Source organism: Narcine bancroftii, chromosome 9, assembly GCF_036971445.1.
Source record: "Narcine bancroftii isolate sNarBan1 chromosome 9, sNarBan1.hap1, whole genome shotgun sequence".
Classification (NCBI taxonomy): Eukaryota; Metazoa; Chordata; class Chondrichthyes; order Torpediniformes; family Narcinidae; genus Narcine; species Narcine bancroftii.
This window is the reverse complement of record NC_091477.1, coordinates 123240369-123265552: the sequence shown is the minus strand read 5'-3', so window position 1 is coordinate 123265552 and position 25184 is coordinate 123240369. Positions and strand designations below refer to the sequence as shown.

At 43.6% G+C, this 25184-nt stretch overlaps 1 protein-coding gene across 16 annotated transcripts in view; it reads left to right on the top strand.

Annotated features, from left to right (window-relative positions):
- tp63 (tumor protein p63) overlaps nucleotides 1–25184 on the top strand; it is a 314779-nt gene that overhangs the window by 139009 nt on the left and 150586 nt on the right. For all 16 annotated transcript variants that reach the window (XM_069897649.1, XM_069897653.1, XM_069897651.1 and 13 more), the window contains one exon: nucleotides 19247–19372. In XM_069897649.1, the coding sequence (XP_069753750.1) occupies nucleotides 19247–19372 (126 nt within the window). The remainder of the gene's footprint in view (nucleotides 1–19246; nucleotides 19373–25184) is intronic.

Genomic DNA, 25184 nt, shown 5'->3' with positions numbered 1-25184 from the left:
CTCTGTTCATCTGCATTACCCTTAGTACTTGTTGCATTGAAATAAATATGCTTCAGTCTAACAGTCCCTCCATTTCATTCACCTGGCCCTGCCTGTCCTTCCTGTTGGATTTGCTTTATACTCCACCTTCCCCTTAATCCCTTCACTTGCTGACTCCAATCCTCCTTGCCACTGTGATTTTAAACCCTCTAGAATAGCTCCATCAAAATTCCCTGTAAGAATATTGATGCCCCTCCAGTTCGGATGTAAACCATTCTTTTTGAACATGCCCTGGAAGAGAACCCAGTGATCTGTGTAGCTAAAGCCCTCCCTCCTACGTCAGCTCCTTGGCCTCGCGTTCAACTATTCTCTCTTCCTATTTCTTACCTTGCTAGTGCATGCACAATAAGTAATCCTGAGATTGCATCTCTTGAGGTCATTTTCTATGCTGTCCATGAGAATTTTTATCAGTTTTGATAAAGTTCCACATTAAAGGCTGTGAAGCAAGAGTGGAATTAAGAGGTCAGTAGCAGTATGAGGGAAAATTGTCTTAATAAGACAGTATTTGGGACTGGTTGTGTTTAGATTGGATAATAGCAGACAGTAGCTTTCACCAACGGTCAGCGCTTTGTTTAATGTACTGATGACTTGGACATGGGTGTAGCTGGTGGAATTTCCAAATTTATGGTTGGCACAAAGCTTGGAAGTATGAAAATAGCAAGGAGGCCAGGAATAGAATGCAAGGAGATGTAGATGGTTGTCTGAATGAACAGACAGGTGGTCGATGAAATTTATACAAAGAAATGTGGTGCACGTCAGACAGAAAGATGAAGGATAGTTGGATAGGATCTGCAGGACCTGAGTGAGCACGAGAGAGGCCAACTCACAATGACAGCAGGACAGCAAACCATTTAAGAGTTTGCAGATCATAAATATTGGCATAAAAATTAAATTGAATGCAAACAAACTCCAGCTTGGGTGCACTGGTTTTGATCAGATGTAGGAGGTTAAGGGCAGAGTTGGTGCATAAATGATTTAATAAAATAGCTGAGTTTTTGATTTCAGCTGTAAGTTAAGACTGGAGATGATGGGCCTATTCCTCCAAGGATCAAGGAAAGAATGTTAAGGGAAGCGTACAAGATCCTAACTCATTTAGATGTTGAGGATGGAGGAGGCAGCTCTTCCCCTTGTGGCTGGTTCAAGGAAAATCTTTATTTAATTTGGAGAATAATTTAGGATTTGGAACTTTCTGCCTGTCAAATTGCAGAAATGATCCTTTGGTGGTTGAAAGGAGAATTGGATGGATAGGATTAAGGATGGTGCTTGTTACAAGCCATGTACTCAATATGCTGAATGGCCTGCTGTTTCACACCGATTCTGTGATTTGACCTTGAGATTTCCTCCTGTCTCGACAAAATAATCTATTTCCAGCCCTGAAACGTCCACGAACTCTCCCATATCTCAAGTGAAAATCTCATCTGTGCCTTTAACTCTGGAATTGATATTATCAATGATAGGGAAATGCAAAAGATGCCAATGTTTGAGTGAACAAAGAGAAGCTGGAGACAAAATCCAGGTGGAGAAATGGTCAGTTATGTTTCAGGTCAGGCAGGGATGCAGTGCTAACCTTTTAGGTGCTGGAGCTCTCCAAAAACTATGGCAGAGGTGGCCCATGCATCAAAATAAATGGCAGCAAGGAGGTCTCGCAAGGCATGGTCTTGGTGGTCACCATGTTGTATTTGGCATTGTATAATTGAGTAAACGATAGGATGAGTGTATCAGTTGTGGAAGAACCAAGTTCATTGTATGTTCAGAATCGCACTCAGTGGGGGGAGGGGGTGTGGCTATAATGCCGACACTCCCTGTATTTAATATGCGGCCACTGATAAATTCCCCACTAGTTAAAATTCCCTGTTTGTTTATTTTGCTCCAGCAGCACTGCATCCCCTGAGGTCAAGACCCTTTACCGAGGCTAAAGTAGATGAGGTGATATCAAGGTAGAGAAGAGGAGTAGTTGGGGATGGGCCAAGAGAGAAAGGTGGGAGAGGTAGAGAGACCAGGTCTCCATGGGGAAGGGGGAAAGGTTAGAGAAGAATGGGAGCAGGTAAAGGAGAGATTAAAAATAGTGGCACTGGTGGTGGGGGGTGGGGTTACCTAAAATTGGAAAATTCATTGTCTATGCCATTGGGATTCAGGCTGTCCAGAAGGAATGCAATGTGTTGTTCTTCAAGTTTATATTTGGCCTCACACTGCCAAAGGATGAGGCAGAGGACAGACGTGTCCGAGTGGGAATGTTGATGGGAATTGAAATGGTTGCCATCCGGGAGTTCCAGCTCTGGCCTGCAGACAGAGAACAAACAGGTGCTCCACAAAATGATCACCCAATCTGCTTTTGATCTCCCTGATCTAGAGGAAGCCACACAAGGGGCACCAAATACAGCAGATTAGGTTAGACAAGGTGCAGGTAAAACTCTGCTTCACTGGGAGGTTCTGTTATGGCCCTGGATGGAGGTGAAGGGACAATGCTTTACACCTTCTTCATTTACAACAGGAAGTGCCAAGAAGAGTGGAAGGTTGCATGGGAAGATGAGAGCAGGTCAAGAAGTCCCAGAGAGACTAATCCCTGCAAAATGTGTATAGGGGTGCAAAGCGTAAGAAATGGATGGTGGTGAAATAGGTGGGGGTTTTGGAGAATGGTGTGCCAGGTGTGGAAATTGGAGAGGTGGGAAGCAAGTACTCTGTCCTTGTTCTGTCCGGGAGAAGGGAAGTGAGAGCAGAATGTGTAAAATGGAGGGGATGTGGGTGAACATTTTATTTAGGATTCAAAATAATTTGGCTCATTTTAGTAATGAAAGGGAAGAGTACACAAGACCCAAATGTCTGTACCTTCCTGCACTGGCTGGATTCACAATGTATTTAGGTTCAGACCATGAAGCTGTACCACTTTCTGAACAGGAACGTCTTCCACTCTCAATACTGTCATTTTTCATTTAGATGACCTTCTATGCTCCTGAAGTTGAATTGTAAAGATGGATGTTACTTTATGATGAAGGGAAGAATTTTCCCATTGTCCTGATACCCAACTTCTATTTTAGCCTACATCTCCAAAGCATCTAACAGGCTATTTATCTCTGTCATTTTGCTTGGAACAGGCCCTTTGACCCATCTCATCCCAACCAACCAAGTTGGCATTCTGGACCAGTCCCATTTGCCTGCATCTGATCCAAATCCTTTTAAGCCCTTCCTCGCTGTGTATCTGTTCCAATTTCTTACAAATGTCAGAATTATACCTGCTTCTACAGTTTCCTCTGACAGCTCATTCCAGATACAGACCATCCTCTGTGGTTTTTAAACTTTCTCTTAAGTAATCATCTTAAGTAATCCTTATGCCATCAGTGCTCTGTGATTAGTAAGGGTTTGCTTAAGGTGGGGTGCAAGTGGGAAGAGAAGGTTGAGAACCACTGCTCCAGACCTACTGTTACTGAAATATTTTGCTTTAGAAAAATTGTCACTGGTGGACCTAATGAGTCAATTAGGTACAATTAAAACAGTGGTTTTCAAACTTTTTCTTTCCACTCACAGACCACTTTAAGCAACCCCTTGCTAATCACAGAGCACTGATGGCATAGGGAATATTTAAAGTATCTGTGAGTAGAAAGGAAGAGGTCCCTCTTAAATTTCATCCTTCTCATCATAAACCTGTACCTTCTTGTTCTAGAATAGTCTTTCCTGGGAAAGAGACTAAACATTCATTTTATTGTGATTTTATAAACCTCTTTAAGATCACCTCTCAGCCTCCTACACTATAGGGAATAAAGACAGTCTATCCAACCTCTCCCTGTAATTCAAGCCCTCTTGTTCCATCAACAGTTTGTTGAATCTTCTCTGCATCCTTTCCAACTGAATGGTATCCTTCCTACAGCTGGGTGACCAGAACTGCAAGCAATACTCCAAGTGCAGTCTCCCTAATGCCTTGTACAACTGGATCATGAAGTCCCAACCTTTGTACTAAGTACCCTGGCAAATGAAGACAGTCAAACACTTCCTTCAAAGCCCTGTCCACCTGAGTTGCCACCTTCGGGGATCCATCTGGTTTGAAGATTGGGGAGACATTGCTAGGTGTATTATGGGAGTTTTTCAATGCCTCATGTTTAGAGGCAAATCATGGGCTTGGAATTGCTTTAAGACTGAGGGTACAAAGGTGCTCATTTAAGGACTGATATTTAAATGAGCATTTTTCCCTGTGAGAATCCTTTATCCCGAGGCAACCGTGAGCTTGCTTTGCTCCCTGAGAACAGGAGAACCTAATTTAGTCTATTAATCCACATACTGTCAGCAATGGTATTATTTCTGGAATGTTGAAGCGTACAAAGGAACAGGACTTTTGGCCCACATATCCATGTCAAACATGGTCCAATTCAAACTAAAATCATCTTCGTCCGCGAAGCCAAGCCAAAGAAGAAGAATCTATCTAGAAACCTCTTAAACATTACTGTTGTATCTGTTTCCACTAGTACACCCAGCAACCCATTCCAGGCACCTACCAATATGTGTAACTTATTTGTTATGCCACACATCTTCCTCCCCCTCACCTTAAACATGTGTCCTCTAGTGAGTGAGGTTTTGCCCTGGTGAAAGAGTCTGTCTACCCTGGCAACGCCACTCATGATTTTATAAACCTCAATGTGCGCAGACTCCTACACTCCAAAGAAAGCAAAACAACTTTGTCCAAACTAACCCCATACCTCAAACCTTCTAAACCAGGCAACATCCTGATAAATCTCTACCCTTTCCAAGACTCCACATCCTTTCTGTAATGGGAAATCCAGAAATGCACACAGTATTTTAAATGTGGCCCAGCCAGAGTTTCACGTTGCTGCTTTTCTACTCAATGCCCTGCCCAATTAAGTCAAGCATTCCTTACACCTTTGTTGCCACCCTCTCTACTTGTGTGGCTACTGTCAAAGACCTATGGACCTCGACCCCCAGATATCTCTGCAATCAATACTTTTAAGAGCCCCTCCATTAACTGTATACATTCCCCTTGCATTTTGACCTCTCAAAGTGCAACATCTCACACTTGTCCAGATTAAACTCCATTTGCCAATTCTTTAACCATATTTGTAACCAATCTATCTCCTGTTGCTTTCATTGTCTATCGTTGACATTGTGCACGATTCCACAAGTTTTGAATCAATTGCAAATTTACTAACCCACTCACCTACTTTTTCATTCAAGTTATTTATGCATATGTCAAACAACAGGGATCCCAATACCAATCTCTGCAAAACATCACTGGCCTCCAGCCCAAATCACAAAATCTATCACTCTCTCCACTGACCCAGCTAATTTTGTATCCAAGCTATGGATCCCATGCATCTGCACTTTCTGAATCTGCCTACCATAAGGTACTCCTTACTAAAGTCATGTGGACACATTCACTGTCTCATCAACCATCTTTGTCACTCTTTTAAACAAAAATTCAATCAAATTCTTCACCAAGCCTGTGTTGACTGTCCTTAATCTGACCATGACTTTCCAAATGTGCATAAACCCTTTCCTCAAGTATCCTTTAGACTAGTTTCCCTACCACTGATGAGGTTTACTGACTTCAAGGGGAAGAAATAATCCAGGCCTTTGTCAAAGGTTTACTATTATCCACTCTCCAGTCCTGTGGGACCTCTCCTGTTGATAGTGAAGTTGCAAAGATCTTGACTTATCAACACTCCACTTTTGTTTTCTCCTGGCTTGTGTCCATCCAGTTTCCTTCTGAATGAAAGGACCCCTGGAAGCCTCTCTGTCTGTATGACGGTGAGATGTGAAAATACTTTTTCATCGTTGGTTGTTGTATTGAGAATGGAAGGAAAGTGTACTTCTTATTTTGAATTTGTCATGACCTGCTGTTTAACGAGTCCCATCCCAGGCTCGATAGGTCTGCATTGTCTGTGGGAAGGTTCGGAGCTGGTGGCATCTGCAGTAAGATCCAATCAGTGGCAGGAGCAAAAAATAAAGCAGCTTACAACTGCACAGCTGTTGGCCAAACCTTCAGAGGCTGGCAGCTGACACTGACCGAGACCACTCGCAGATAAGATGGACCAGCTAGCCACCACATCTCCAAACACTGTCACAAGGTATAGTAAGTATGATGAAGGAAGGGAATTCTTGGATTCATTTGGTAATTGTGAGTACATTTACACTGAAGGATGTTTGATAAAACTTGAGGCTTTCTGTGGTATTTTGTGAATAGGAACTAATATGCCAGTACTGCAATTTAAATACTAACACAATTATATTTATAGGATGCTTCTTAAAACCTCCTGAACAAATCTTGATGGCCCATTCAAATTGTGTGAGACTGTGGTAAAAGTTTGACTGGAGTTCAGGAATGCACTGCTCCGTGCTCAGTTCTGTTCATGGGATTCATGGGTGGAGAGTCAAATTATCTTTTAATATTAGAATGTGGATGCAGACTTTCTGTGATTTTTTTTTAAAGCAAACTATGATATTCACGTGAGGTCAGAGTGTACACAAGTCCAGGCACAGGAATACATACCAACATTGTGAGGTGCAATGTGGCACATCGGCTTGCAGTGGATGGGGTCACGTTGGTTGTATTCCAAGAGCACAAGACCAGGGCTGTGGGCATAAGGTACCAGTGTGGTGGTGTTTGATTACAGTGCCAGGCACTGCATAGAAACAGACTATATGCCAGTCTGGATTGAGCCAGTGCAGGAATCGGCTGAACAAACTGATAGTAAATTGTGGGAAGTAACTGATTTTCACTTTTAGTGATTGAGAAATTTTCAGTGATAGTTTTATTAAAAGGTCCATAAATATATAATAAATGAGTAATTTGTGGAATGGGTGCCTGAGATTTTATGGAAATTAGAATTTTATTATGCTTCTCAGTTTATCCGACCATGTACTTCCAAGTCCCATTGATCTGTGTGATCTGAGCAGTCGGGGCAATCTATGCAGTTGAAGCTTGTAATCACTGCCAGGCTGGTACAGAGGGCATGAGCCAGATGAGGGAGGAGTCACTGCCAGACTGGTACAGAGGGCATGAGCCTGGTGAGGGAGGAGTCACTGCCAGGCTGGTACAGAGGGAATGAGCCAGGTGAGGGAGGAGTCACTGCCAGGCTGGTACAGAGGGCATGAGCCAGGTGAGGGAGGAGTCACTGCCAGGCTGGTACAGAGGGCATGAGCCAGGTGAGGAGTCACTGCCAGGCTGGTACAGAGGGCATGAGCCAGGTGAGGGAGGAGTCACTGCCAGGCTGGTACAGAGGGCATGAGCCAGGTGAGGGAGGAGTCACTGCCAGGCTGGTACAGAGGGCATGAGCCAGGTGAGGGAGGAGTCACTGCCAGGCTGGTACAGAGGGCATGAGCCTGGTGAGGGAGGAGTCACTGCCAGGCTGGTACAGAGGGCATGAGCCAGGTGAGGGAGGAGTCACTGCCAGGCTGGTACAGAGGGCATGAGCCAGGTGAGGGAGGAGTCACTGCCAGGCTGGTACAGAGGGCATGAGGCAGGTGAGGGAGGAGTCACTACCAGGCTGGTACAGAGGGCATGAGCCTGGTGAGGGAGGAGTCACTGCCAGGCTGGTACAGAGGGCATGAGCCAGGTGAGGGAGGAGTCACTGCCAGGCTGATACAGAGGGCATGAGCCTGGTGAGGGAGGAGTCACAGCCAGGTTGGTACAGAGGGCATGAGCCAGGTGAGGGAAGAGTCACTGCCATGCTGGTACAGAGGGCATGAGCCAGGTGAGGGAGGAGTCACTGCCAGGTTGGTACAGAGGGCATGAGCCAGGTGAGGGAGGAGTCACTGCCAGGCTGGTACAGAGGGCATGAGCCAGGTGAGGGAGGAGTCATGCCAGGCTGGTACAAAGGGCATGAGCCTGGTGAGGGAGGAGTCACTGCCAGGCTGGTACAGAGGGCATGAGCCTGGTGAGGGAGGAGTCACTGCCAGACTGGTACAGAGGGCATGAGCCTGGTGAGGGAGGAGTCACTGCCAGGCTGGTACAGAGGGCATGAGCCTGGTGAGGGAGGAGTCACTGCCAGGTTGGTACAGAGGGCATGAGCCAGGTGAGGGAGGAGTCACTGCCAGACCGGTACAGAGGGCATGAGCCAGGTGAGGGAGGAGTCACTGCCAGGCTGGTACAGAGGGCATGAGCCTGGTGAGGGAGGAGTCACTGCCAGACCGGTACAGAGGGCATGAGCCAGGTGAGGGAGGAGTCACTGCCAGACCGGTACAGAGGGCATGAGCCTGGTGAGGGAGGAGTCACTGCCAGACCGGTACAGAGGGCATGAGCCAGGTGAGGGAGGAGTCACTGCCAGGCTGGTACAGAGGGCATGAGCCTGGTGAGGGATTAGTCACTGCCAGGCTGGTACAGAGGGCATGAGCCTGGTGAGGGAGGAGTCACTGCCAGACTGGTACAGAGGGCATGAGCCTGGTGAGGGAGGAGTCACTGCCAGACCGGTACAGAGGGCATGAGCCAGGTGAGGGAGGAGTCACTGCCAGACCGGTACAGAGGGCATGAGCCTGGTGAGGGAGGAGTCACTGCCAGACCGGTACAGAGGGCATGAGCCAGGTGAGGGAGGAGTCACTGCCAGGCTGGTACAGAGGGCATGAGCCTGGTGAGGGAGGAGTCACTGCCAGGCTGGTACAGAGGGCATGAGCCTGGTGAGGGAGGAGTCACTACCAGACCGGTACAGAGGGCATGAGCCAGGTGAGGAGATGGTTCTCTCTGTGTTCGGAAATACAGAATGTAGAGGCTTCACTTTCTCCTTCCTGCAGTATCATTAAGTGAATAATTGTTAAGCTCAATTGTTAAGCTCATCATTAAGCTCAAGGAACTTGTCCGTTCCAGAGGGCCTGCCCTTTGTAGCCAGGAGCAGCTTAAAATGTGGAATATTGTTACCAATCAAGTGAAGGGAAAAGATGTGGATATTTTAATATTTAATTAAAAATTGATTGGATATTTGGAAACTTGATGCTAGCCTCTTTTGTAGTTCAGCATTTTTAAAAAATGAAGAAATTGAAGCAGAAATCTGAAATTCAAGTGTTCTAAAGTGCCTGATTTCTTCAGTAGGTTTAAGGCGTGTGGAAAAAAATCACAGTGAAAATCGGGTTTTAAACCACGTTGGTATGCATGAGAGGGTCAGGTTTCATGAAAGGGGAGAGAGCAAGGGAAATTCCAGTGGACAGTGGAGGGGCACATTCCATCTGGAACACTGCCAGGCTCTTGGATTGACAGATGTATTGAGCACAACCAGGGCACCAACACAACACAACAAAGAGATACAAGTTATTACAGAAGTGGTAGATTCCAAAAGGAGATTCTTCTGACTAACACATTCCTATCACAGGGCAGTGACTTTTACATAAAGTATTTTATTTAGCTATTTATTCTCCTGTTGTGAAGACTGAAGTTACCAGCTGGAATGGAGTTCCACTGGGATCATAGAATCATGCAGTCATACAGCAAGGAAACAGGCCATTTGGCCCACCTCATCTGTGCTGGCCCTCAAACACCCATGTACTAAACCCTAGTTTACTGTACTACACCAGTCTGGTGTGGGTGGCACAGTTGGCGTAGCAGTTAGCGTAATGCCCTTACAGCACCAGCGATTGGGATGGGGGTTCGAATCCAGTGCTGTCTGTAAAGAGTTTGTATGTTCTTTCTGTGTCTGTGTGGGTTTATCCCAGAGGCTCCAGTTTCCTCCCACCCTTCAAAATGTACTGAAGGTGTAGGTTAATGGGATGTAATTGGGTGGCATGGACTTGCGCTGATGTGACCTTTTAATTTTTTTTATTTTTAAGAAAAAGTGACTCACACACTGACTCAATGAATGTTGACAGGATGTCAGGGTTTGAGTTACAGAGAAAGGTTGAGCAGCCTGGGGCTTTTTTCTCTGGAGCGTAGAAGATTGAGGGGGGATTTGGTGGAGGTGTTCAAGATTTTTAAAGGGACAGAGAGAGTCAACGTGGTTAGGCTTTTTCAATTAAGAGTGGGGGATATTCAAACCAGAGCACATGGTTTGAAATTGCAGGGGGAAAATTATAAGGGGAACATGAGGGGAAATTTCTTCACGCAAAAGGTGGTTGGGATGTGGAATGAGCTTCCGGCAGAGGTGGTTGAAGCAGGGATGTTATTTACATTTAAGGAAAGACTGGATAGTTACATGGAGGGGTATGGACCAGGTGCTGGTCAGTGGGACTAGGAGGGTGGGGATTTGTTCCAGCATGGACTAGTAGGGCCGAACTGGCCTGTTCTGTGCTGTAAGTGGTTATATCCTTAAAATGCACATTGAACAGAGAAATAACCGGCCCATATCTTAAGAAAAGAAACAGAAGACCGAGTGGAAGAAGAAAAGGGGAAAGAGCCAGTACCAACATTTAATACAATCAAAACAGAAATAAAAATAAAATATTAAATTACTAATAAAGGATGAAAATTAAATATAACATTTTTAATAAATAGACTAAACTATCCGGACATTTAAATAATTTAAATATTGAACACATTATATTCATTTTTAAGATGATGAGTAATTTTCTCCAGGGGTTTATGGTACAACTTTACATTTCCATGTTCCAACCATCAATCTGTAAGAGGGAATTGGATTTCCATATTACCACTAGACATTTCCTGGCTATTGCCAAAGCGATTTTTAATACAATTCTATTTACCTTTGGGGAAATTAACATTTGTGACCGCCAAATTCCCCAAAATGAACAATTGTGGATCAAGAGGGAAGTCCACCCCATAATTTTCATTAATATTTCCATTTAACCGTGATAATTACAGCACGGAAACAGGCCATCTTGGCCCTTCTAGTCCTCACCAAACCAAGTCCTCTTCTCTAGTCCCACCGATCTGCACCCTGCCCATAACCTGCCATTCCCCTCCCATTCATATACCCATCCAATTTTTCCTTAAATGACAAAATGGACCCTGCTGCCACTACTTCTCCTGGAAGCTCATTCCAGACAGCCACAACTCTGAGTGAAGAAGTTCCCCTTCATGTTACTTCTAAACTTTTGCCCCTTAACTCTTAACTCATGACCTCTTGTTTCAATCCCTCCTACTCTCAATGGAAAAAGGCTATCCACATCAACTCTATCTATCCACCTCAAAATCTTAAATACCTTTATCAAATCCGCTCTCAACCATCTACACTCCAAAGAATAAAGACTTAATTTGTTCAATCTTTCTTTGTAATCCAGATGCTGAAACCCAGATAACATTTTGTAAATCTTCTCTGCGCTCTCTCTACCCTGTTGATATCCTTCCTGTGACCAGAACTGCACACAGTCTTCCAAATTTGGCTTCACCACTGCCTTGTAGAGTCTCAACATCACTTCCCAACTCCTGTATTCTATGCATTGATTTATAAAGGCCAACATACCAAAAGCCTTCTTCACCACCCTATCCTGAGACATGAGACTCTACCTTCAGGGAACGACAAACCATTATTCCTAGATATTCCTGCTCCACTGAATTCTTCAATGCCCTCTGATTTACTACATATATCCTAGGTCATTTACATAGAGCTGTGGTCCAGTGGGAGAGGCAAGCTGGGTTATTTACATAGTGTGTGCCCCCCAGTGGGAGGGGCAAGCTGGGTCATTTGCGTAGGGTTGTGCCTCAGTGGGAGGGGCAGGCTGGGTCATTTACACAGGGCTGGATAAATATTTGATAGGTGGACAAATGGAAGAGTTGGAGAAATGGCACCAAAAAGGAGCCAAGGCCATTGTCAATCAGGCACAATCACATCAAATGATGGACAGGTTTGAAGGGTCTGATTGCACCCTCCTGCATTTGTGCAGTGACCAGCATTATAAAGTCAATTTTGGATTGATCTGAGATTTTACATTGTTACGGGCCCAGAGGCCCCCAAAACCCAGCAGCAATAGAAATTCACCAAGACAAATGGTTACTTAAACAAAAGTTGCTTTTAATTATACAATATAAAATATAACATAATCTGTCACAACATAGAATGGAATAACACAATCAAGCCCTTTTGACCCCACTGTTGTGCTGACCTATATAAACCATCATAGGAATCTATGCCACAGTACAAGCCTGTTTCCCATAGCTTCATCCCAACCCTATAACCTGCTCTAATAAATGCCTAGAATTTCCCCACTGAATAACCCTCCATTATTCTCAGTTCCATGTATCTATTTAACAGTCTCTTAAAAGATCCTAGTTTCGCCTCTAACACTGTTACTGGAAACTCATTCCATGCACCTACCATTCCGAGTGGGAAAAACTTACCTCTCACAACCCTCAGTATTTACTCCCATGCACCTTAAAACGAAGCCCACTTGTGTTAGCCATTTCAGTCCTGCAGGAAAGCTACCACAGCCTCACTTTAGCATCCACATCTTTCCTGTAATGCGGTGGCCCTGCTATTAAGCAGCAACTTGGGAGCATAAATTGGGAGCAGATACAATCAGGGAAATGCACAGCAGGATGATTGCTTGTCAGACTGGAGGCCTTTGACTCTGAGATTGGTGCTGGTACCATTGTTTATTGTCATCTATATCAATGCTCTGGATGATGATGTGGGAAATTGGATCAGCAAATATGCTGATGACACTAAGATTGGAGACATAGACAGCGAGGAAGATTTTCAAAGCATGCAGAGGGATTTGGACCAACTGGAAAAATGAGTCAGAAAATGGCAAATAGAATTTAATGCAGACATTTAATGCATTTGTTGCATTTTGGAAGGATAAACCAAGGTAGGAGCTGCACAGTAAATGGCCGGACACTGAGGAATGCGGAGGTACAAAGGGATCTGGGAATACAGATACATAATTCTCTGAAAGTGGTGTCACAGGTAGACAGGGCTGTAAAGAGAGATTTTGCCATCTTGGCCTTCATAAATCAAAATATTGAGTACAGGAGTTGGGATGTTATGTATAAGACTCACTCTTAAGTTTCAAGAATAAATTGAATAGATAAATGTATGGGAGAGGTCTGGAGGGTTATGGAATGGATGCAGGTCAGTGGGACTAGCAGAATGATGATTAGGCATAGACTAGAAGGGCCAAATGGCCTGTTTTCTGTGCTGTAGTGCTTTTTACAATATTTAAAGTTTAAAATCACATAACATAACATTAATTACTACATTTTAATACAGACATAATGTGATTAATCATTTTTATATTTAACCCTCCCCAACCACCCCACTAATACTGTCTCTCCTCCCTTCCCCACCTACAAAGAAAAAAAAATCATCATCTAGTACAATCACTTTTAAAACTTTAAAACTTCTTGGCTGCAGGAGTGGTGGCATCCATCGGAATGGAACTGAAAGATCAAATTCTAACACCAATAATTTTCAGATATGGGCTCCAAACTTTAGCAAAGAAAAAATATTTGTCTCTCAAATTATATGTATTCTTTTCTTAAGGAACGCAGGCTTTCATTTCATTATGCCATCTTTTCAATCCTAAAACAGAGTCCAATTTCCATGTAATAGCTAAACACTTTTTAGAAACCGCCAAGGACACATGCAAAAATTCAATTTGATACATATTCAATCTCAATCTTAAAGTTGTCAACTTAATGTCTCCAATATTGGGTCAAAAGTTAAACTTACTTTTAATATCTGCTCTAAAAACAATTTAATTTGCAACCAAAAACCTTTAACCTTAGAATAAGTCCATGTTGAATGACAAAAGTACCTACTTCTTGGCCACATCTGAAGAAGTTGAAAATTTTTCAGTTTATATAGAGTCAAATACAATTTATGTAAAAATTTGTACTGCACTAATCTACAACGTACATTTATTACCTTCGTCATACTATCTTTACACAGATTTCTCCAAACATTTTCATCAATCTTTCTATCTAAATCCAATTCCCACTTCATTCTTGATTTATGAATATCTAGTTTAAGCATTTTATTTTGTAACAACTTAATACATTTCAGAAATGATTTTTTTTAAATCATCTTTGGTAAGTAATAATTCTAAAGAAGATTGTTTAGGTAATTTTAAATCCTGACCCAATTGTTCTAATAATTTTTTTTTAACTTGATGATAAACAAAAAAAAAGTGTTTGGAGGAATTTGAAATTTATCTTCCATGTGATTAAAAGTCAAAAAAATTCCCTGCTTCAAAACAATGTTCAACTTTTAAAATTCCCATTTGGTTCCAAACTTTCAAAAACTGATTATTCACAGTAAAAGAAAAAAGTTTATTCTGGTATAAAGATGTTTTCATTGAAATCTTCCCTTTTCCACCTGTCTGATAATCAATTTTATTCCATAATTCAATTAAATGCATTAAAATTGGTAGATCTGCACCAATTAATAATTTTAAGTTCCATTTATAAATAAATTCCATTATAGATTTTTCACCAATTTTGTCCAATTCCATTTTAGCCCAAGCAATAGATTTTGTCGCATCAAACATTGCATTAATAAATTTTAATTGTTCTGCCTTATAGTAATTCTGAAAGTGGGGAAGTTGTAAACCTCCCAATTCGAATTTCCATGTCAATTTTTCCAAAGATATCCTATTCATCTTTCCATAAAAATTTTCATATAACTAAATTTAAATCCTTAAAAAGTTTTGGGGTATGAAACAAGGATTAGATTGAAAAAGATACTGTACTCTTGGAAAAATATTCATTTTGATACAATTCACTGTCCCCATCAAAGTAATAGGTAAATCATCCCATCTTTTTAAATCCTTTTTAATTTTCTCAAGTAGTGGAACATAATTTAACGTATAAATTTTCTAAATTTTTATATATTCTAATACCTAGATATTTAATTGGATTGTTAATCCACCATAATTGGGCAACCTCTTTACATCGATCATAATTCCCTTCCACCAATGGTATAACTTCACTTTTATCCCAATTAATTTTATAACCTGATATCATGCCATAATCTTGCAACTTTTTATACAATACTGCTAAAAGAATTCTGTGGATCCGTTATATAGATTAATACATCATTTGCAAAAAGACTAATTTTATATTCTTATTTGTTTACTATAATTCCCTTAATTTCGACTTCCTGTCTTATCCATTCTGCTAATAGTTTAATTGCTCAAACAAACAATGCAGGAGATCAGAGACAACCTTGCCTTGCCGAACTTGTTAAGGGGAAAGGCAAGGAAAGTTGTCTGTTAGTAACCACTCCAGCCGTTGGACTGCTATATAAAGCTTTAATCCAATTAATAAATGTTGATCCAAATTAAAACTTTTGTAAAATTTTAAACAAATAATTCTATTTTAATCTATCAAAAGCCTTTTCCCCATCTAAAGATAAAACTAACGCCGGCTCTGTTTGTTTTTGAAAACTATGTTTTAAAGCTGTAGTGTTCTATGGTTCTAAATGTGGCAAAGGTTCAGAGAACATTTGCATGGTGCTCTGCACAAGTATATTCCATCGAGGCAGGGAAAGGATTGTAAGGTGAAAGAACTGCAGTGTACAAGGGGTGTAAAAAATCACATTAAAGTGAAAAACCTACAAGAGGTTTAAGATGGAAATTGATGGAGCTCCGGAGATTCAAGATTGCCACAATAGGGCTTGGGAGTATGAGCAGAGGCCAAGATAAGACCTTGGTGAGCAGGATTAAGGCATTTTCCAAGTCTGAAGAACAAGAGGATGAGTTTTGTGAGGACAGGGCCCATCAGGGGTGAGAGTGGAAACCTGGAGATGGAGGAGGTAGCGGAGGTTCATAATACTTTGCTTCAGTCTTCACCAGAGAAAAGAACCTTGGCAATTGTGAGGATGGTTTCATGGTCTCAGGCGCTTGAGTGTGTCGATGTGACAAAAGAGAATAGGTTGGAGCTTTTGAAAAACGTGAAGTTAGATCATTCATAAGGACCATTTTTATTTACACAAGACTACTATGGGAAGCGAGGGAGGAGATTAGTGAGCCGCTGGTGATGATCTTTGGATCGTCACTGTGGACAGAAATACCGGAGGATTGGAGGGTTGTAAATGCTGTTTCCCTCTTCAAGAAAGGGAGTAGAGTTAAGCCAGGAAATGAAGTTCCAGTATGGGCAAGTTCTGGTAATTGGCCAGATTTAAGGGCTCTGAAGAATGTGCACAGAGAGATGTTGTGAGCCATGTCCATAGGACACTGCTGCACAGGTTGATAGTTCTGTTAAGAAGACATATGGTGTGATGGCCTTCATTAACTCTGGGATAGAGAAGAAGAGCCATGGGATAATGTTACAGCTGTACAAGACCTTGGTTATACCCATTTGAAATATTTGAACTTGCTTTACAAATTCCGCTCCATCCAAACCCTTCACTCTAAGATGGTGCCCCTCAATAATGGGAACGTTAAAGTCACCCATCTCAACAACCTTATTATTTTGTACCTTTTTAGAATCTGATCCTCTCTGTCTCTAACATACACCCAAGAGAATTATTGCCCTTTCCTGTTCCTGACTTCCACCCACACTGACTCAGTGGGCAATCCTCCACTAATTCCCCCCCTTTCTACAGCTGCGATGGTGTCCCTGATCAGCCCCGCCACTCCCTCACTTCACAAGGCTGAAAGTCTGGCAGAATCAGCAGATCATTCCTGCCCCCCAAGACAGCCAAGTGTCTGTAATGGCCACAAAGTCAGTATATTCACCCAACCTCTGAGTTCATCTGCTCTATTCATAATACTCCTTGCATTAAAGTATCCACATTTCAATCCATCCAACTTCCCACTCCCCGTCCTTCCTCACAGTCTCACTGCACATAGACTCTGCCATTTCACCAACTGCTCCATCATCAGACCGAAAACTCTGGTTCTCATCTCCAAGCTCAGCTAGTTTACACCCTTCCTAACAGCTCTATCAAACCTGCCCTCAAGGATATTGGTCCCACTCCATTTCAGGTCCACCTGTCTTTTTTTGTAGAGCTCAGACATTCCCCAGAGGAGATGCCCATGATCCACAAACCTGAATCCTTGGCTCCTACACAAACTCCTCAGTCATGAATTTATCTTCCATCACTTCCTATTCTTGCCCTCACTAGCATGTGGCACAGGCAGCAATCCCAAAATAACCACCCTTGAAGTCCTGTTTCCTTACTAATTCTCAATATTCACCTTTCAGGACCTCATCACATTTCCTATCTATGTCATTGGTACCAACGTGTACCACGACATCCGGCAGCTCACCCTCCCTCTCAAGAATTCGATGGACTTTGGAAACAACAGACCCTGGCACCTGGGAAACAACAGACCATCTGAGAGTCTCAATCCCTTCCATAACATTGCCCGTCTGTTCTACTCACTCATCAGTCTAACCATTTCCAACCTCACTGCCATAATCTTCTTTCTCTTACATCCAAGTGTCTACCCGAATCTTTTAAATCCCCCTGGTATACCAAACTCCTCCACCATTCCAGGCACACACCACTCACTATAATAAAAAAAACGACGTCTGTCTTCTCCCCTAAACTCTCCTTTAACAAGATCCTGTTACATTGGTCCAAATAGCCAATAGTGAACAGTTTGAAATGGTGAATAATTAGAAGCTAATTGTGGCGTTCCATTTTGGAGTGCAAGAGCCCTTTGTGGAAGTTGGGTCAATGAAAATGCTATATTGGTTGATTTTGTTTTCGCTGGGATTTAATTTGATCCTTGGCGTTGCATAGTTTAATACTTAAAATAAACAGTTTAATACTTAAAATAAACAAAGGGAGCAAAGGAAGAAACCAAAATAAAGGAGAAAAAGAAGGAACTGTCTGGTTCTTGAACCAGAAATACACTTTATTCAGAATAAATCATCGACAAAAGGAACGCTGCTCCGTCTCTTCCCACCCTAGTTTCATATCTGAACATCATTGATTTCTATTTGCATTATTACCACCTCTGTGGCATCTTATCTTGTCTCTCCCCCCTCCCCCCCCCCCACCTCTTGCTTGTTTGAGGGGCTTCTCCTCAACGCACAATAATGGTAGGCTCTAGACTGTGGTCCTTCCCCTCAGCGCACTCATGTTGGCTGCTCCAAGCCACAGTTGCATCCCTCAGCACGTACTCCTGCAGGCCGGAATGTGCCAGTTAGCAGCGTTCCCTCACCGGCTTCCCATGTGCCAGAAGATCAACCGGATGTCTAACTCTGTGCATCCCCAGGAACAGCCGTAGATCAGAGAGTCCTCTGTCACGCTGCTGCTGGGGATGAACCATGACAAGGACTCCTGCATCTTTCTCCACACACCCAGGGAATCTGCATTCAGCAAAGAGGTGGGCAACTGTCTACAATGCTCCGCAGTTGTCTCATGCAGCAGTACCAAGAGCATCTCACACCTGATGACCAGTTTCCTCCCTGTAATTGAGAGCAAGCACTTCACCCACAGCCCCAAAATCTCCAATTTTTGTTGCATGCCTTGCCGCTCCAAACCAGATCCCCTAAACCTTCAGGACGTCGGATCTGACTGTTAAAGGGATGGTGGACCAGTCAGATCAGTTACCGAAGAGCATTGTCTCACTCTTCTGGTTTACTCTGCCCTCTGATGCAGACTCAAAATGGTCGCAGATGCCTATCAGTCTGCAGATCAATCGTGTATCTGAACAGAAGATGGCAATGTCATCCATGGACAGGGAGGCCTTGACCCAAGTGCTGTCGTCCCTCCTGATGGATTCAGCAAAGGGCTCTGCACAGCACACAAATGAGACTGGAGATGACAGGCAGCCCTGTCTGACTCCAGACTTGATAGGGAAGCTAACTTTTTCCTGTCCATTGATTTGGACTGTGCTATAGGTGTCCTTGTAGAACCGTTTAATCCAATTTCAGATTCTCTACCCAGAGCCCATTTTGGAGTCCATCATGAATGTGTGTGATATCTGGTTGAAAGCCTTCTCCACCCCCCCCCCCCCCCCACCACCGCCTCCGCCCCACCATCCTGCATGTAGACAATGGTATCTCTGACCAGCACAATGCTGTTGAAGATTTTCTTGCCTGGAACCATGTAGCTTTGGTCTGAGTGGGTCCCCTGACCTGGCTCTATTAGCAAGGCTTTGTTGGGATTTTGTAGTTACAATTTGGTTCTTTCCGTTTTATTAACCATTTGTTAGTGGGCAGTGACTGTGAACCGAGCGCTGGTCATCTAGTGACAAGTGTAAAGATAACAACTTCACAAGTGGGGAGGATTTTTCCCATTCTCCTCCTCATGGGCCAAAAGCAGAGAATCTATTTTGTTTTAGGACCAGTTCTTTTAAAAATAGTAACTGTTAAATTCTGCAAGAAATGATTATGTATTTGGTGATTTATTTGTTGTTCTCTCTGCAGATTGGCAGATTCAACAGCTCCCTTCTCCTGGCTGGAGAACTGTTGTCATTCCACCATGTCACAGTGTTCACAGGCCGGTGACCTGCTTAACCAGGACTGGTTCAAACAACTCTTTGAATTAGCACAGTGAGTGATTGCAATATTATCTGGATGACTTAAAGGATGGGGTGTTGCATGTTTCTGTTAAACACAGGAGAAATTCTTGCTGAAGATGGCCATGATATGACATTTTTCCATACGTTTAGCTCTGTGTGTTACCTGAGATTGCAATGATCAACAGGGCAACCGGTTGGGAAGGTAACAGGAATGGCCAGAAAGTGGCAAGTTGCGTTCAGTCAAGAGAAGAAATAGAAGTGCGGAGGGAAAAAAATCAGATTTTGGTCACCAAGCAGGTCTACTGAGGGGCCACAACTATTGATGATGTTTATTAATAATTTGGGTAAAATAATATCAAGTTTATTGTCGTCTGATTGTACAAGGGCAACCTAACAAAACAGCGTTCTCCAGTTCTCAGTACAAAATGCACATGCGCAAACAACACATCTGCAGGATGTACACATAAATAAATATTGTTTGGTACAAATGAGTCTTGGAGGGTGAGTGTGAGCAGTTCCTTTGTTTGTTCAGAATTCTCACTGCTCATGAGAAGAAGCTGTTCCTCAGCCTGGTGGTGCTGGCTCAGATCCTCCTGTATCTTTTCTCCAACAGGAACAGCTGAAAGATGCAGGGTGGAAGGGGTCCTTAATGATTTTGCACATCCTCTTCAAAAATGGTGGGGGGGAGACTCCAGTGATCCTCCCCCCAATGGTGGGGGAGGGGGGAGACTCCAGTGATCCTCTCTGCTCCTCTTGTGGTTCTGTGCATTAACCTCCAATCCATTTCTCTCCGGCAACTACAGTCAGTGAAGCAGTCAGCCAGGACACTCTCATTAGAGCTCCTGTGGAAGGTAACCTTGCCTGCTTCTGTCCTTTCAGGAAGTACAGTGTAACCCTAACTCTAATGGCAGGTACTGTTGGCAAATTTGCCAACAAGGCAAAGACAGGTGGAGAAATCTGCAAGGACGCCAGGTTAATATGTCCAAAAATTAGGCATATGGTTTATGATATGAGGATCTCCTCTTTGAGAATAGAAGAGCAGAGAAACACCACCAGGAACTGCTGAAGGCAGGCTCCCTAGGCCAGGACACAACCATAGAGCATAATGGCACCCTTACCCAGACTTATCTTAACCTAAAGAACCCCCAAATAACCAAACATTAATCTAACAGTGACAGAAAAGCCTTACAGAAAGCTACACCAGACACTGCTTAAGGCAGACTCCCCAGTCTAGGACACAATCACGGATCATAGGGGTATTTTTACCCAGATTTAACCTAATGATATCCACCAAATTAACCATAAATTAACCCCACATGGGCCCTAAGTCCATTCAGCCAACTCTGCCAGGCACTATTTAGGACAGACCCCCTCATGCTAGGACACAATCAGGAATCACAGAGGCAACCTTACCCAGACTTCACCTTATCCTAAACACCCAACAAACCAAAATCAATCCTACAAGGGCCTACTAGGCCTGACAGCAAACTCCAACAGGCACTGCCTGATGTAGATGCTCTAAGTCAGGTCACAACCAGAGAGAATAAAGACGCCTTACCCAGACTCAACCCCACTCAAAGACAACACAAATAGAAGCCCCACAACAACACTAATTCCCACAACTGACTCCCTGGGCCAGCCCACTTACGACAAATTACAGGGACACTAACATAGACCCAAGCTTAGAACCTAACTCTAACCCTAACCCCAACCTTAACCCTGATCCTAACCCTAATGTGGCAGTACAGAGTGACACAGAACCTCAGAGAGGGGAAACAAGTGAACACAAGGGGGATGATGATCCCGCTGTCCACATATTAACACCCTAACCCTTATCCAGACTCAACCCTTTTCAAAGACAACCCAAATAGAAGCCCCACAACAACTGCAATCCCCACAACAGACTCCATGGGTCAGCACACTTAAGACAAATTACAGGGACACCCTAACACAGACCCCAAAAACCCTAACTCTAACCCTAACACCATACAAATTGTCAAAATTTTTAAAAGAATGGTACAGAAACCAACCAGAGAAGATACGAGGCCAACAGAGGCTAGAAACAGACACAGTGTTATGAAAACATGGGCCAGCACAAAGTGGCAGTTCAGAGTGACACAGAACCCCAGAGAGGGGAAACATGTGAACACAAGGGGGAGGGTGATCCTGCTGTCCGCATATTGACAACCTAATGGCGGGTACTGTTGGCAAATTTGCCAACAAAGCAAAGACAAGTGGAGAAATCTGCATGGACACCAGGTTAATATGTCCAAAAATTAGGCATATGGTTTATGATATGAGGTTCTCCACTTTGAGAATAGAAGAGCAGAGAAAATACAGAACGCTGCTGCACTTGGGATGTAGATAGAGTCTAGCGTGAAAAGCAAAGTTGACATGTAAGCATAACAATTAATGAGGATAATTTATGCAGTGTTGTTCTTCAATGCAACATTGAAGCTGCTTCTGAATGACTTTGAATACATTTCTTTACAATTTAAAAATAGCTACACGAGGTTCCACCACCCAGCACTCGCTCTGTTCTCGCTGCTGCCATCAGGAAAGAGGTTTCGGTGCCACAAGACTCGCACCCTCAGGTTCAGGAACAGCTGCTCCCCCTCCACCATCAGACTCCTCAACAACAAATGCAATCAGGGACTCATTTACGGACCCTTAATGTGCATTTTGATTTTTTAAATTTGCACAATCAGTTTGTTTACATTTGTTTTCTGTTTTCAGTTCTTTATTTGTTTACATGTATACAGTTTTTTTTGCACTACCAATTAGTGGTAATTCTGCCTCACCCACAGGAAAAGAATCTTAGTGTTGTATGTGATGTCGAGTATATCCTCTGACAATAAATTGAAACCGGAAATCTGATCTGGATCTGACTAGGTTGATTCCTATGGTGAGGTTTACCCATGAGGAATGATTGAGCAGGTTGTGCCAAAATTCAATATTCCAATTTCCTTACAAAAATTGGCAGAGTCCATTCCCTCTAAGTCAATTCCCTCTGAGCCTCCCCCATCCACTCCTCCCTTCCCTTGACATTTGCCTGGTGCTCCACTTGTGCCCACACTTCCTCCCTCACCACCATTCGGCCCTTCCATGTGAAGCAACATTTCATTTGTGAATCTGCAGGGGTCGTCGACTGCATCTGGTGCTCCCACTGTGGTCTCCTCTATATATCATAAAGACTGGACGCAGATTGGGAGATCATTTTGTTGAGGACCTCTATCCTCTGCAATAGTTTGGATCGCCCTGTGGAGGGGAGGTGACCAGAAAAGGGCAGTGGGATGGAGGATGGCAGGCGTTTTATCAGGACTGAGAGTGGAGGGGAGGTGGCCAGTACAGGACGGTGAGATGCAGGATGGCAGGTGTTTTATCGGGACAGAGAGGAGGGGAGGTGGCCAGTACAGGGCAGTGAGATGGAGGATGGCAGGTGTTTTATCAGGTCAGAGTGGAGGGAAGGTGGTCAGTACAGGGCGGTGAGATGGAGGAGGGCAGGCGATGGGTGCAACCAGGTGAAGAGCAAGATAATGAGCTGATGGAGCCATGTTGTGGGGGGGTGGGGGGAGGTGGGGTCTTAAACATCGATTCCAGCTCGGTCAGGTTCACAGGCACATTCTCTAACCTTGCCCACTCTGTCTTCCTCTACATTAGCCAGGCCTCGCACGTACACATGCACACTCAGGCAGAGCGCCTAATCTTTGTCCACAGTGCAGGTCTTGCCCTCATGGATACGTGCCGTTTTAGCTCCTCTTTCCCATGCTGATCAGCCAGTCCTCCACCTTCTCTACTACTGAAGCGAGGCCAAGCACAATCTAAAACAGTACTGTGTATTCCACCTGGGCACTGCGTTGCATTTTCAATTTCAAACAAGCCACATGCCTGTCGCCATCTCCCCTCCACTCTGTCCCGATAAAACGCCTGCATCCTCTATCTCACTGCCCTGTACTGGCCACCTCCCTTCCACTCTGTCCCAATAAAATGCCTGCCTTCCTCTCCCTGTTCTGCTACCCCTCTCTCCCAAAATTTCCAGCTGCCCATCTTCTCTCATTTATCTGGTTCTGCTTTTCATCTTCCTTATTTCTAAAATTCTGTCACCCACTGCTTCTATCTCTGCTGTTTCCCTTCCCTCCCCTATCTGCTTCTATTTGTCTTTTTGCTCTCTCCTTGTCTGTCCCTACCTCTTGCCCACCTGCCACTGTCTCCTGACTATCACTCCCTCTACCCCCAATTGGTTTTGATCTTTGTCCTCACTTGGTTTCAGCTATTGCCTGCATCCCTACCTTACCCCTCTCTCTCTCCTTCATACTGCATTTTCATCCAGATGCAGAAGCTTAATGGAAAACATTGAGATTCCATTTGCCTCTGCAGATGTTGGCTTGACCAAGAGAGTTCATCCAGCTGCTTTGTTTCTTGCTCCAAATTCAAGCATCTGTTTCTCTTGTATCTCTAAACACTATAAGGTGCCCAGAACTAGGGAACCAGGAACATGCTCTCGGGTAAGAGTAGACCATTTAATGAGGAAGAATTTCTTCTCAGTGGCTGTGAATTTTCAGAAGTCTGTATCTCAGGGAGTTTTAAATGCTGAGTCTTTGAGTACATCCATGATCAAGACAGATTTTTACAAGGCAGGGAACTCGGTCGTGGACATCAAACAAATGAGCTCATCAGTATCAGATCAGACATGATCTTATTGAAGGGGGTCCCAGGCCTGAGGAACCCAGGGCCAAGTGGCCATCTCTGGCTCCTCGTTCTTGTGTTCTGAGGTCATTTTATCCCAAGAATACAGAACGTTACAACAATTTAATTTTTTCCTATCTCACACCCATATCCCTCTACTTTTCTTCCATCCATGTGCCTGTCTTGGAGATTTTTAAATGTCCCTACTTTGCCAGCCTCCAGCACCATCCCTGATATTTACACTTCCCTGGTTTGAATTTCATTTTGAACTGTCGATTTCATGTGATTAGTCCATTACTATTTTCTACAATCTATCAATGATCTGGTTGATAATGAGGTAAATATGCTCAGCAAGATTGCAGATGACAAAAGATTTTTTTGGGGAGTATAATTGACAGTGAGGAAGGCTTTCAAATTTTGCAGTGGCATCCTGACCATTCGGAAAAATGGGCTGCAAAATAATAGATGTAATTTATTACTGGGAAGTATGGGGTGGAGGACCTGCGCAGTAAATGGTCGGGCACTGAGAAGTGCGGCAGAACAGAGGGATCTAGGAATATCAGCACCTAAGGACCTGAAAGTGGTGTCACAGGTTGATGAGATTGTAAAGAAATGGGATTGTACTGGCACATTAGCATTTGTAAAGGAAAATATTGAGAATAGGAGATGGGATGTTACAGTGAAGTTGTACAGACATTGGTGAAGCCTAATTTGGAGGATTGTGTGGAATTTTAGTCTCCTAACTATAGGAAAGGTATCAATAAGATTGAAAGAGGGCAGAGAAGATTTACTAGGATGTTACCCAGACTTCAGGAACTGAGTTACAGGGAAAGGTTCAACAGGTTAGGACTTTATTCCCTAGAGAGTAGAAAAATGAGGGGAGATTTGATAGAGGTATTTAAAATTATGAGGGGGACAGACAGAGTAATGCAGGTTGGCTTTTTCCACTGAGGGTCAGTGAGATACAAACCAGAGGACATGGGCTAAGGGTGAAAGTGGAAAAGTTTAAAAGAAACACAAGGGTGAGTCGTGCGATTTTACTTTAGTAGAAGGATGCTGCTGCCCTTCTACTCATGATCAGTGGCTGGGGGGCACCATATCTTGTTGGAACAAGGAAAAGATTCATTATTCAATTAATAATTCAGATACAAGATTCC